The sequence below is a fragment of the Lemur catta genome, chromosome 6 (genome assembly GCF_020740605.2).
Source record: "Lemur catta isolate mLemCat1 chromosome 6, mLemCat1.pri, whole genome shotgun sequence".
In the NCBI taxonomy this organism is placed as follows: domain Eukaryota; kingdom Metazoa; phylum Chordata; class Mammalia; order Primates; family Lemuridae; genus Lemur; species Lemur catta.
This window is the reverse complement of record NC_059133.1, coordinates 58,862,579-58,876,436: the sequence shown is the minus strand read 5'-3', so window position 1 is coordinate 58,876,436 and position 13,858 is coordinate 58,862,579. Positions and strand designations below refer to the sequence as shown.

At 57.4% G+C, this 13,858-nt stretch overlaps 1 protein-coding gene across 2 annotated transcripts; it reads left to right on the top strand.

The window, feature by feature from the left end:
* Nucleotides 1-503: 503 nt before the first annotated feature.
* On the top strand, nucleotides 504-13,077 carry CACNB3 (calcium voltage-gated channel auxiliary subunit beta 3). 2 transcript variants are annotated; one of them, XM_045555043.1, is made up of 13 exons: nucleotides 504-666; nucleotides 7,765-7,887; nucleotides 8,130-8,252; nucleotides 8,725-8,840; nucleotides 9,119-9,183; nucleotides 9,391-9,410; nucleotides 9,606-9,686; nucleotides 9,876-9,934; nucleotides 10,101-10,210; nucleotides 10,498-10,649; nucleotides 10,890-10,985; nucleotides 11,107-11,256; nucleotides 11,695-13,077. In XM_045555043.1, exons 1-13 carry the CDS (start codon nucleotides 625-627, stop codon nucleotides 12,007-12,009), a joined length of 1,452 nt encoding a protein of 483 aa, XP_045410999.1. In that variant the 5' UTR covers nucleotides 504-624; the 3' UTR covers nucleotides 12,010-13,077. The 2 variants fall into 2 exon arrangements, with proteins under 2 accessions (XP_045410999.1, XP_045410998.1); XM_045555042.1 differs by lacking the exon at nucleotides 504-666 and adding an exon at nucleotides 3,508-3,998.
* Nucleotides 13,078-13,858: the final 781 nt, after the last annotated feature.

Below are 13,858 nucleotides of genomic sequence, written 5' to 3'. Positions count from 1 at the left end.
GGCCAAGTCAGCCGAACGCGAGCATTCTTCCTTTTCGGTCCCTTCCTCTGCTGAGGTCGGGATCGAAGCCGCCACCCGGACCGCGGCGCCTTTCCTCCTCCGGCGCCGGAGGATGGGCGCGGGGCGCGGGGAGCGGGGCCGGGAGGGAGCAGAGCCGCCCGCCCGGAGCTCAGGTGTTGCTCTGAGCTATTCCCGCCCTTCTGCCTGCGGCGGAGGGAGCTCCCGAGTCCCTACCTTTTCTGGGGAAGAGGCTGAAGCAGCAGCGGAGGGGCAGGGGAATACGGGGGAGGGTGAGAGATGGGGATTGGAAGGACAGTGGGAGGCACACATAAACAGAGAACAGGGATCGCACAAAGGAGAGGCGAAAGTGGAGAAAGGCTGCACTGAAAGGCGAAGGGAGAGCGAGAGAGACTGACAGAGGCGGCGAGAAAGGAAGGGAGAGGGAGGGAGGAGGAAAGGGGGAGGTAACCGGGGGAGAGGGAAGGGAGCTGGCGGCAGAGCCGGGCGGGCGTGGGGCGAGGCCAGGCGTGCAGGCGGGAGCCAGTGTGCAGAGCAGCGGCCGGGTCCTGCTCCCGCCTCGGAGCCCCTGGCCCGGGGGAGGGGGAGAGGCCGCTAGCCCGGTCTATGTCTTTTTCTGACTCCAGTGCAACCTTCCTGCTGAACGAGGTAACCGCGGGGGTGGGGAGGTGAGGGGCTCCCCAGTGGGCGGGAGGAGAGCCTGCTCCGAGCTAGGAAGAGGGCCCGCATTTGGGGGAGACTGCAGTTAAGGGGAGGGAGGGAGGGAAACCAGAGCAACCGGGTAAGAGAGAAGGGAGCGGCCAGAGCTGGCAGCTTCCAAGTATTGGGACTGGGATGGGAGCGGAGGACGCCTGGGGAGTCAGGAAAGGGGCTAGATGAGGAGGGCTCTGCCAAGCTTCTCTGGTTCCCGTCCCCGAATTCCCTGGGGATAGCCTAGTAGCTAGAATGCTAGGGGCTTCCAACTGGTCCAGATCTTAAAGACTGCTGGGGGGAAAGAGGGAGGCTTTAAGACTTCCCCAAAAGCCTAGCTCCTGCCTCAGTTTCCCCATTCAATGCCCAGGGAGTAGGATCTGCCCAGCTTCCTGGTGCAATAAGAGGAAAGGCTAGAGAATGTATTCAGGAGGCACCCAAGAACTCCAACTCCCAAACCTGATTATTCAGGCTTTTCCTCTTATGTCTTGCTTCCATGTCTTGGGTACCTGCCAGCTGCCTGTCTAACAACTCTCTCCTAGAAAGAATCAGCAGGAGGAGTCTTCTCCTCTAATCCTTTCTTGCCCTCAGCTCTCTCCGTGCTAAGCCATGGAAAGGAAAAGAGGTTGGGACAACATGGACACTGACAGGCACATGTCTTGTTACAGGACAGGAAGTCACTAGGGTGGCATGAGAACTAGGGTGAATGGGTGTGGGTAAAATGAGAATGGAAAGGGGCATTGGGTAGCAACCCAGAGATAAGGGGAGAGGAAGGGAAGCTCTGAAGTTCCAGCAAGGCCCCAGGGATAGGCCCAGGTATGAGGAAATTGAACCCATCTCCTGGGGGTGGTTGGCATGGCTACTCATGCCTCAGGAGCAGACTGATACACCACTGTCCCAGATGGGGAGAGGACAGCAAGGTGTGTGAGGAAGGAGTGCTGCTGATGGCAGATCCACTATCACCTACAATCTCCAGGACCCACTGTAGGTGGGGAGAGTCCCAAAAGGAGAGGCCAGGAGGGTAGATTCAGAGATGGGGAGAGAAGCAGCTGCCTCAGTAGCTGTTTTCTTCATTAGAACCATCTCCCAAAAGAGCACCTCGAGGGTCTTATTCTTTCACCCCTCTCCGCCCTTGAGAAGACAGAAGGAATTGAAGAGACAGAATAAAAAAGGAGGAGACAGAGGAATACTGAGGACCTGGGAGAGGGTACAAAAGTGAGGAGACAGTGTCTGGTAGCTGCCAGTATAGAAGAATCCTATATATAATCAATCCCCAAGTGGTGCTGGACTCAGGAGAAGGAACTGTGAAAGCTGATTGCCACCCCCAGTAGTGACTGGTCCCCGCAGACATAGGGGCTCCAACAAGGTTGTTCTTAAATCCAACACGAGGAAGATGAGGAGCTGAGCTGCACTGAGCCACCCAGAGTAGTAGACAGAGGAAAGACAGTCTTAAGATGAGTCCCCTTCTCTATTTTCTTCTTATCAAGGGAACACAAACAAGTGACATGGGTGGGAAGCCAGCTGGTTTGGGTGGTCTCTCTCCCGTGCACAGTGCCTTCTATCACAGATCTCATTAAACCATGTCAGAGTTTTGGTTTTCTGATTCTCCTCTATCCCAGGACGGTATAGGGATGAGCAAACTACTGAACTCCCCCTCCTGATGTGAGAAACTGGGAATGGGAAAGGATGGAGCTCAGGGACAAGAGCAGAGACACTAGGAGGCCTCCAAGTATACCCTGTTTAATCTCACATTCCCTCTAGGGCCCCAGGTAGGCAGTCAAAATTCAAAGGAATAATTTTGCTAGGGAGATGAGAAAAGGAGGGAGCTCAAATGGGTGGATCTTTGGGGAAGTATGCTGAAGATGAGGGCTTCTGCTCAGTCTCTTACCTCAAATTTCAGTGTGCCTTTGAAGGAGACTGAGTGAGGCAAAGTGGAACCAAGGCTAAAGCAAGTATATACTGCCCCAGCCCCCGTCCTTCTAATTGCGGGGTGGGAAGGGGGGAATCTGGCCTTACACTAGTGACTCTGGGGAAACTTGCCCTTTCCCCCTCCCAACCCCAGTGTAGCCAGGATCCCGTCTTCTGTCCCACCCAAACTATCCCCCGGCCCCCACCCTATGGTTTCTTTCCCCCTCCCTTTAGGCTCATCGAAAACAGCCCCTTTCTGCCCCCGTTCCCATGGATGCCTTGGCAATGTCTGGCACAATCCTTGGCAGGGAAGTGAGGAAGGGAACCCCCAACCTGGCGGGGCTAGGAAGAAATCTGCCCGCGCAACAGGTGTGGGGAGGCCTATCCAGCTCACCGAAACTTCCCCCTTCTCAAGGGCTGGGCAACGCCGTTCTTTGCTGCAACGTCCCAGTGCTGAGCGGGGCGGGCACCTGTTGGGGCAGAAGCTGCCTTTATGGCATCGGCCTGGGGTCTCCAAACCCATTCCTCCCCAGTACCATGACGAGGTTTGCTTCTGGGGTCTCCCGGACGCCAGGGCCCAGACACGCCGTGCTCTCACCTGGGACCCCTTCCGCGTCGGCCGCCCGTCCCTCCGCCCCCGCCTCTTCTGTCTCCCTCAGTCTCCCCATTTTCCAGTCTCCCTCTTCCTCCCTCTGCCTCTCTCTCCTTCCTCTCTCTCCCTGCGCCCTCTCCTTCCTCCGCTCGGGTCGCGTCCCCCTCCGGGTCCCCGCACCCCCTCCGCTCCCCTCCCCCGCCGCAGCCCTTTGTTTCCCGGCGGAGTAGTTCCTGGGTTGCGGAGCGTCTCTGTCTCCGCATCTCTCCTCGCTCCGCCTCCTCCCTGCCCGGATCCGCCCCGCCCGCAGCCTCTCCGCCCCTTCCTCCCCGCCGCCCCTGCCCCTTAGGTGCTCGGGCACCCACCTTCTGCCCCGCTCGGGTCTGCTACCCTCTCCCGGCCCAGTCCCGGGCTCCCCGGCGGCCCGCGCCCCCGCCTTCCCCGGGGAGGGGGTCAGGTGGGCGGGCACTATTGTTGTAGGAGCCGGCGCCAGATTCCTCAGCCGCGCTCGCTCGGGGTGGGACCGGCTGGGTTCGGGGGGGTGGGGTGGGGGGAGCGGTGATTTGAGCTCGGAGCAGCTGGTCTTCGCGGCTCGCTCCCTCCTTCGCGCTCCCTCGCTCTCCGCCGCCGCCCGCAGGGCTGCGGGGCTCGGTGGCATCTCCGGGCGCGGCCCGCTGTCCTCGCCCCTGCCTCCGGGCCGCTCCCGCCCCCGGCGCCGCTCGCTTCCCCCCACCCGGACTCCCCCATGTATGACGACTCCTACGTGCCCGGGTTTGAGGACTCGGAGGCGGTGAGTGCTCACGGTGCGGGTGGGGGCGGGGAAGTTGGGGTGACATCTCTCCCTTCAACCCTTCCCCCAGTTCAGGACTTTGAAAAACGTTTCAGTGGCGGGGCAGGGCGTGTAGGGGGGCGCTCTAGGAACGTGGGAGATGGATTTTCATGCCAAGGGCTCCCCAGTGCCCCCGCCTAGACCAGGGTCACTGGATGTGTGTACAGAGGGGGCAGTGTAGGGGAAGGGCTCGAGCAGGTGGCTCCAAAGCCCAGGACAGAGGGGGTAGAGGGAGAAAGGGCTGGAGGCTAAGGGCACAGAGGCTTTAGAGAGGGAACACACAACGTCTGGAGTTCTAGGTTCTGGATTTATGGAGTCTGAACACAAGAGCTAGAGAGAAGCTTGGGCTCTTGGGGAGGGGACATTCCAGACCTCCTGTGCCTCAAGCCAATGACAAATTAGGGAGCTGGGAGAACATCAGAGAGCTGAGCCAGGTATCAGCCTCTTCAGACAGAGGGATCATAAAACTTGAGGAGCCCCATTATTCCCTTCCGACCTCCATCTCTGCGTTGCCTTATCTCTTCAGCCTTCCTCCTGCCCAGTCTCTCCCAGGCTGAGGTCTGGGCACCCAGCAGCACATGGGTGGGCCAGCTGACTGAGCCTCGGCCATTCCCCAGTCCCTGCTGAAGCTTCCTCTGAGCAGCATCCTGGCTCCTGCTCAGCATGCAGGGCCTGGAGGTGAGGCCAGAGGAGCTGAGGGCCTGGGGATGGAGAGGAAGCTCTTTGCTCAGAGAACCAGGCAACCGATAAATATTTAATTCTCCTCTTTGCTTTTATCTCCTGACCCACTGAGACAAATCAGCTCATTAGACAGTGATTCCCGGAGCTCAGAGAGCAGGGAGAGTGCCTGGAAAGATGGGGCAAGAATAGGGAGCAGCTTCTCAGCCCCTTGGAGCTGCCAACCTTCCCTCAAACATCCTGCAAGAAGGCCCTCTTCAGAGAGGACCACTAGATGGCTTGGAAGGGGCCCCAGATAGGTGGGAGGGTAGAGCACCCCTGGTCTGAAAGGGGAATATGTTCAAGTTTTCTCCCAGCTCTTGCTGCCAGGCCCAGGATGGATGAGTGCTAGCTCGGGACAGGCAGCTGTCAGTCCTTTTCTGGGACTGGGCTCCCTCTGGGCCTGATTCTCCATGGGGCCTCTGAGGCTAATTACACTGCAGCTAGAGCAGATGATTTTCAAGGCTCTAGTGGACACCTCTTTCTGACAGTTGAAGGGACAGCTGGCATAGCCCAGGGTGCCAAGGTGAGCTTGAGAACAAACCTCTCTGTGGGGCTGGAGGGCCCTAGGAGGTCCTTCCCATCCCTAGTGAGAAGGCAAGCACTGTTGCAAGGAGAAGACTGATGTGTGGATGGTGCTGGAGGGCAGCCTGCTGACCCATCGCTCCCTCCCCATCCCTCTCTGGCTCCTGGATCACCCTCCCCCACTTCCTTTTCTCTTGCCTGTCTCCTTGCTCTCCCTGAGGCCCCCTCTGAAGCAGTAGGAGGGAGATCAGGCTCTAAATAAATCCACCCTGCTCATCTCCCTCCTCTCCTTCCCCCGTGCCAGGCAAGAGAGGAGCTGCAGCCTGCCCACACACTCACCAGGCAAGGGGGGCACCACCAGGGCACTGTGCCAACTTCTGGCAGCTCCAAAGTTCTAAGACTATGGCTATTTTAGCATAGCAGGAGGTAGGAAAGGTGAGACCCCAGAATATGCTTGGCAGGACAACCTTGGCCTCCCCAAGTAATACCAGAGCATGAGGGATGGGTGAGCTCTGAGGACTTGGGAGTAATGGAGAGGGGATTCCATTCTGAGTACAATTCATTAAATATTTAGGGAGACAGCCTAGCATTCCATCCTAGGGTGGGAGGCCAGGTAGCCCAGATGCCTCAGGCAGAGACATTAAGATTACTAATTAGGCTGAGCCCCTGAAGAGCAGGGAGTAAAGATCAGACTCACCTCCCAACACGGTGCTAGGCATTTGGGAGGTATCTGTACCAGAGTGAGTGGGCATCCTGCCTTGCCTCCTGCCACCCAGCCTGTTGTCCCCTATCTACTTCAGACAGCCATATCCCACAGAGGTATCCCTTGTGTCCTAAGACCCCTGGGGAAGTCCTTCACCCCATGCAGAGGTTCTTTCTGGGGCTCAGCCTCTCTTTATCCTGCTGCCAAGCCAGCCTTATTTGTTCTCAGGAGAGATGGGGAACAGCAGGCAGGCTCTCCTGTTCTGCAAAATAAAAGACCTTTCTTCCTTGTGTTGTCTTCGTGCCACTGGTCTACCATGGACATTGTCTAGCTTGGGCTCTAGGGCCAAGGCAGAGGTGGGGCAGAGGGTGGGGTGGACAGCAGGTGGTGATTTTTGCCTTCTCCTCTGAGATTCTGGCCTTTGCTGCCTTCTGTAGGTGGTCGTGCACAGTGGGCTTGAGGGACCAGCTGTTCCTCAGCCCGAGGACATTCTAAATCCCCTTCCCCTACACACACACACACACATTCTCTCTCTCGCTCACTCTTACTCTCCTACACACTCGTGTGTGAACCCCTTATCTAGGCTTGTACCTTCTCCCTGCCACTGGCACCTCAGAATTGAGGGAAGCATTACTTCAGGCTTCTACCTACAAAAAGGGGAAACTGAGGCAGAAAACAAAAGATTCCCTTTTCCCTAGACTGGAGGGAAAACCCAGACATCCTAACTTCCAGCCTCTTGTTTCAAAGTCCAGCTTCCCTCACTCATTTGTGCATCTCGCTCATGGCCTTGAAGGTGAGCTCTGCCGCTCTCCAAATGCACCTCCAAAAGACCCTTCCTAGGAGCAGGACTCAGAGACTCTCCTTGCTCACATTACCAAAGACCCCTTCCCCACATCCCCAGGGTCTGCTTCTGGCTGAGTTGCCTGGCACCAGCACAGCCTTCCTCCAGGGCCTGATATCCCCCGGGCCTGGGAAAGGGTTGGGGAGATGTAGGCCAAGTGGTGGGCGTGGCCCAGCGTCACCGCTGCCCAGGGAGATAGCTTTGTGTTGCTCTGTCAGTCTGTCTTGTTTGCTGCCCACACCTGGCAGTTTGCCCCAGCAGGTGTGGAAGCAAAGAAAGTAGGGGGTGGGGAGCATAAAGGGGAGGTAACTTCCAGGAGTTGGCAGCTCTGCACCCTCCTCTTCACCTTGGATGGGTAGGGACTCACCATTTGGGAGCCTTCCAAGCCCACTGGAGCAGGGAAGGTGGGATCCAAGGGGGCAGATGGCGAGATCCTGACGCTCAGGACCAGTGCTGTGCCAACCAGCATCTCTTGACTGTTGCCGACTGGCTGTGCTCCTGCCAGGCATCTTAAAGGGATAATGTCCAGGCTGCTTTGTAGGCTGGTGTGAACAAGAGGGCTGGGGCTCCTGGATTAAGAATCATCTCTAATATATCATCTTCAATACATCTCCCTTCCCTCTGCCTCACAGGACATGGTAAAGGGGAGAAAAGAGGGGAAAAAGAAGTGAAAGCTCTATTCAAAGCTGCAGTATTAATAGGCTTGGGGGAGGAGGGACCCAGATCTTTGCACATATGGATTGGGCCAACTTCCCTGCAGCCTCAGAGGCACTGGGCCCTTCTCAGGGGATAGGAGGGACCATAGGGCTTCACCCAGCCACCCCCTAGGAGATGGAGAGGCCAGGGGTAATAGAGGCACCACTCTGAGGCTAGGACGGAGGGTGTCTCTGTGGTGTCCTTCATGCCTAAGCCCAGGGGTCACAGCCTCTCTCCCATCCCAGGGTTCAGCCGACTCCTACACCAGCCGCCCCTCTCTGGACTCAGACGTCTCCCTGGAGGAGGACCGGGAGAGTGCCCGGCGCGAAGTGGAGAGCCAGGCTCAGCAGCAGCTCGAAAGGGCCAAGGTATAGCTTCTGGGCATGGGGCAAGACAGGAGGCCAGGCTGGGGGGAAACCCACACTCGATCCTAAGTACCAAGAGGCCATCAGGCAGGATGTGCTTGAGTGTGAAAGAGCATGCGTGTGACCGGCAGTGGCAATGGACGACCCCAAGCTCTTCCACTGGGGGCGGTGGCTGATGGGGCATGGAAGCTGGAAGGAGTGCTCTGAGGCTCCTCTCACTATCACTTGATGGCCAAACTCTCCAGCACAAACCTGTGGCATTTGCGGTGAGGACCAATGTCAGCTACTGCGGCGTACTGGATGAGGAGTGCCCAGTCCAGGGCTCTGGAGTCAACTTTGAGGCCAAAGATTTTCTGCACATTAAAGAGGTGATCGACCCCCCTCCTCCCAGAAGCCTCTACCTCCTAATTTCCTTGCTTCTGCCCCAGATCCCAATGCCTCTTACTTCAGTCCTCAGTCTATAAATAAAAAGTCCTCAAACTCCTCAAATCTTATCCTTAACACGCACCTGTACACCCCTCATGTCGAAGACCTGATCCCCAGGGTCTCCACCTCTGCGAGACCTGGCTTGGGCCTCAGTCTCCTTATCTGTAAAGTGAGCGGTCAGATTAGCTGCCTCTGAGGTCCCCTGTGACTGCAGTGCTGCCTTACTCTGAGATCCTGGGTGGCTGGGGACCTGGCTGCTCTTCCCTCTGGCACCTTCTCCTGCCCACTGCCCCTTGTGCTGTCCTCCTCCTCAGACCAGCTCACTGGACACTTCCTTGGCTCCTTCACACTGGAGAGCCAGGACTGTGGCACCACAGCTCCTCTCACCACCCCTTCCTGTTCCACCACCCCCAGAAATACAGCAATGACTGGTGGATCGGGCGGCTAGTGAAAGAGGGTGGGGACATCGCCTTCATCCCCAGCCCCCAGCGCCTGGAGAGCATCCGGCTGAAACAGGAGCAGAAGGCCAGGTGAGGACAGTAAACAGCCCCCACCAAACGTGCACTTTACCCACAGTACGTGTCACCACACACACACACATACACACACACACACACACTCTCCCCTCGTTACACTCACGTGCCCAGCTCTACGCATTTATACCGCACAGACACGCAAGCACAGGCACACAAATGCGCATACCGCAGTACACTTCTCACTAGAGAAAGTGTATGGAAATTTGTACAGCTATTAAATAATGCACAGGACATACACATTCTCTCTCTGTAACCTCCCTTTCTTCTCTCAGGAGATCTGGGAACCCTTCCAGCCTGAGTGACATTGGCAACCGACGCTCCCCTCCTCCATCTCTAGGTAGCCTCCCCCCAGCCCACCTATCTTGGGTAGGTGGGTAACTAGGGAAAGGGGGGACTCTGCCCAGGTGAACTATGTGGGAAGGGGCTGGTGAGAGATTAAAAGGGGTGAGAGAAGCCCAGTGTCTGCCCTGGGGAAGGGGATCCAACACCCCCAGGGACTCTTCCCCGTCATCAATGTTAATCTTTTATTTCCTTTTCCAAAAAGCCAAGCAGAAGCAAAAGCAGGTGAGTCAAGGAAGGAACGTGGGCTGGGGGGCTTATGGCTTATGGCTGTGGGGACAGTTTTCTGGGCAGTCATTGTTGGAGGTGCAGAACAGAGAGGGGAGGGAGCCTGGAACTTCTGAAGCTGTCCCCACACCAACTGGGCATAAGGCAGGCACCAGGGCTATGGTTTTGTCTGACCTTATGTCCATTCTGCAGGCAGAACATGTCCCCCCGTACGATGTGGTGCCCTCCATGCGGCCTGTGGTGCTGGTGGGACCCTCTCTGAAAGGTTATGAGGTGAGAAGAGGTCCCCGACCCCAAAGAGTCACGTCTACCAAGCCTGCCACAGGAAGGCCCCAGGGACAGTGGAAAGGAGTGTTCTCTCTCGAGGGTCTGTGTGTGGAGGGGGTGGACTCTGGAGCCATGCATGGGGATACCGCCCCTCTCCAAAAGGGCCCTCCGTCAGTTCCATGCCCTCCCCCTTAGGTCACAGACATGATGCAGAAGGCTCTCTTCGACTTCCTCAAACATAGGTTTGACGGCAGGTAAGCTGCCCTGGCCTGGGGTGGCCCGAGAACCAAGGAGAAGATCATGGCCTACTTTCAGATGCCTGTAGCAAGTCTTCCCTAAAGGGAGAGCTAGCGGGAGCTGGGAAGGAGAGGCCTAGGCTTTAGGTGTGGCAGCAAGCTGGGATTCTCCACCCCACCCCAGGATCTCCATCACCCGAGTCACAGCTGACCTCTCTCTGGCAAAGCGATCTGTGCTCAACAATCCTGGCAAGAGGACCATCATTGAGCGTTCCTCTGCGCGCTCCAGCATTGGTGAGACGTCCCCATCACCTGCTTTTCTGCCCACCTGAGTGCTTGTGAGAACCTTCCCCCTCCCTTTCCTCGTCCCCAGCTCCTTGTCTTTCTGCCCAACTTTCTACCTGCCCCAGGATCAGCAAGAACCCACCGCAGTCTCCTCAATTTTCCATTCCTCTGCCTGCCCCGGCCTTGATGAATACCCTTTCCCTCCAATTCCTTCCCATCCACCAAAGCCCTCAAAGCCCTGCTGCAGTAAGCAGTGGGCAGAGCCCTGGTGAGCTCTGTGCTCCCTCCCTCCATAGCTGAAGTACAGAGTGAGATCGAGCGCATATTTGAGCTGGCCAAATCCCTGCAGCTAGTAGTGTTGGATGCTGACACCATCAACCACCCAGCACAGCTGGCCAAGACCTCTCTGGCCCCCATCATCGTCTTTGTCAAAGTGTCCTCACCAAAGGTAAGTCAGCTGGGGTCATGGCGGCCCACAGGGCTGCCCCCTAGAATGTGGCATGACTCTGCTTGGTTCCTGCCTGGGGCACTGAGTTCCCTTTTCCTGCTTCCCTTAACACCATTCTGAGTCATCCTTCCCTGCAACTGATGCCATGTCACCAGTGGGGAACATGCCCAGTTCTTTCCAAGCCCAGCTCTGCCCAGGGCCCTGAGAGACTCCAGGCCTAGCTCTGCCCTTCCCCCTCAGGTACTCCAGCGTCTCATCCGCTCCCGGGGGAAGTCACAGATGAAGCACCTGACTGTACAGATGATGGCATATGATAAGCTGGTTCAGTGCCCGCCGGTGAGTACCCGGGTCAGCTACTCCTGTGCCCACTCTTCCGGGGCTATGGCAGTGATAGAGATGCGGGGGTGGGCTACTGCTGAGAGGAAGCCAACATTCCCCCTTCGCCCTCCCTCCCCAGGAGTCATTTGATGTGATTCTGGATGAGAACCAGTTGGAGGATGCCTGTGAGCACCTGGCTGAGTACCTAGAGGTGTACTGGAGGGCCACCCACCACCCAGCCCCTGGCCCTGGACTTCTGGGCCCTCCCAGTGCCATCCCTGGACTTCAGGTAACCATTTCCAGTGGGCACAGATGCTCAAGCTAAGCCAGCAAAAGCACTGCACCCCCCGCCGAGAGCATCCTTAGCCTGTAGTTCCGAAGGCCAAAGGATAGTAGAACTCAGCTGTGCTGTACAGAGTAGTGCAGATGGGCGAAGGAGCTTCCTGATGACAGAGATGGGCTGTCAGAGATTAGTTTTCTAGAGATCAAGAGAAATCCAATCTCCAAACCCTTCTCCCAGTTTGCCTTGAAGGAACAGCCTGAATTTTGTGGGAGTCAAAGCTCCAATTTTCTATGTCTGAAGAGGAAGACTGCTCCAGCGTGTTTCCTCCTTGCACTATCTCCTGTACTGGGGAATTGCAAGTTGCGGGGGGAGGAATCCCTCACCCAACCCGAGGCCAAGGTGAGGTCTGTGCTGCCTCACTGAGAGCTGTTGTGTGGCCCCCAGAACCAGCAGCTGCTGGGAGAGCGTGGCGAGGAGCACTCACCCCTCGAGCGGGACAGCTTGATGCCCTCGGATGAGGCCAGCGAGAGCTCCCGCCAAGCGTGGACAGGATCTTCACAGCGTAGCTCCCGCCACCTGGAGGAGGACTATGCAGATGCCTACCAGGACCTGTACCAGCCTCACCGCCAACACACCTCGGGGCTGCCCAGTGCTAATGGGCATGACCCCCAAGACCGGCTCCTAGCCCAGGACTCGGAGCACAACCACAATGACCGGAACTGGCAACGCAACCGGCCTTGGCCCAAGGACAGCTACTGACAGCCTCCTGCTGCCCTACCCTGGCAGGCACAGGCACAGCTGGCTGGGGGACCCACTTCAGGCAGGGTGGAGTTAGACTGGCATTAGGCTGGCGCTAGGCTCAGCCCCCACGACCCCGTGCCCAGCCCCAGCTTCAGGGCTGCCTGTGGTCCCAAGGTTCTGGGAGAAGCAGGGGGCCCCCTCACCTCCTGGGCAGTGACCCCCCCCCTTAGGCTCCCATTCCAGGTACTAGCTGTGTGTTCTGCACCCCTGGCACCTTCCTCCTCCTGCACAAGAAGCTGCCCCACTGGGCAGTGCCCTCAGGCCAGGATCCCCTTAGCAGGGGCCTTCCCATCAGACTCAGGGAAGGGATGCCCCCTCAAAGTGACAAGAGGGTAGGGGTGTGGACAGCATGGCATGAGGAAGAACAAGGCCCCTGAGCAGGCACAAGTATTAAGAGTCAAGGGACTCAGGGATTGTGCTTTGGGGTCCAAGGGCCTCCACTCACCTCACTGCCACACATTGGGAATGAGACCATCAGAGCCCACCAGGGTGGCATGCCCATCCATCAGCTGGGGTGGGGCATCCACGTACAAGAACGGAGCTGGCTAGGCTGGGGCCAGAGAACAATCTCACAGCTGAAGCTCTTGGAGAACAGGGCTCTCCTCACCCTGCCAGGAAGCTTAACATCTGATAGGACCAGGGACCAGGAGCATGGTCAAGCCAAATGGCAGACAGGAGCCAACCCGGACTGGGGGTTTAGGGAAGGAGGGCATGTGTAGCAGAGAGCTTGTGGAACGGCTTTGGGGGCCTCCTTGCCTTTCTTATTCTTTTGCCCTTGCATCCTGTCATTTCTGTTCTTGTCCCTCATGCCTCCTGGGAGATACGGGCTCCAGACTTTGTTCCCTGACTCATAGCTGCCGCTTGTTAGGTTAGGGTTAGATGGGGAGACATAGGACACAATGGACAGCCCCTAGAGGCCCTGTCTACCCAGCTACTCTTGCCTTATGGCTCTAGTGTGTGACCTACAGAGCATGCTCCACAAGACCCTGCCTCACCTGTCATCACTAATAAACAGAATTCACAGTCCCTCAGGCTCCTGTTCTGTGTCTGTGGCCCAAGTCTGGAGAAAGTAAAGAAGTATTCTGGCCCCCTCTCCCTCCCGGGCCCCATGGAGTGGGAAGGGGAAAGGGCAGAGCTGGGGGAGGCACTGTACTCACAGGCCCTCACCCCTCATGCCCAGATGTCTGGAGGGAGACGTTCAACAGGGACTTGTTTTGGGAGATGGGGAAGAGGAGTTCACAACTTTACTCTGTCCCTGCCTCAGGCCAAAAAGGCCCTGGAAATAGCTGCAACTTGAATTCCGGGTACCTGCCTGGCTCTTTCTGAGGGGGAAGGCAGGGCATGTGAATAAGAGGCATGTAGGGGAGGACCCAGGCCCTCACCCATTCCTCTCACCGCAACCTAACTCAGCGCCCTGTGATGCCTCTGCTGCCCACCCCTCCTCCATCCCCTCCCATGAGCAATGGACCCAGCAACTAGGGAAGCACGCACAGTTACTGAGACCAAGTGTCAGGCCACAGCAACAGTGTGAAAAAGTGGTTCCGACTGTGCTTCACCTGCCAAAATTTCACAACCGCTTTCCTTTCTCCTCCTTGCGCAAAGCTCCCTAGAGGGTGTCAGGCGAGGGCCACAATTATGTGAGGCTACGGCAGGAGGGGGAAGATGCAAAATCGTTCTGCTGCCATGGCTTTTCCACTTCCCCTCAAGTGCCACCTATGGACTAGGACTACCAGCTGAGACCCTAGGCTCTTCTCTGGATGTGACTGTCTTTCATTCTCCAAGCCAGCCACCGTGCCCAGTGCTGTCC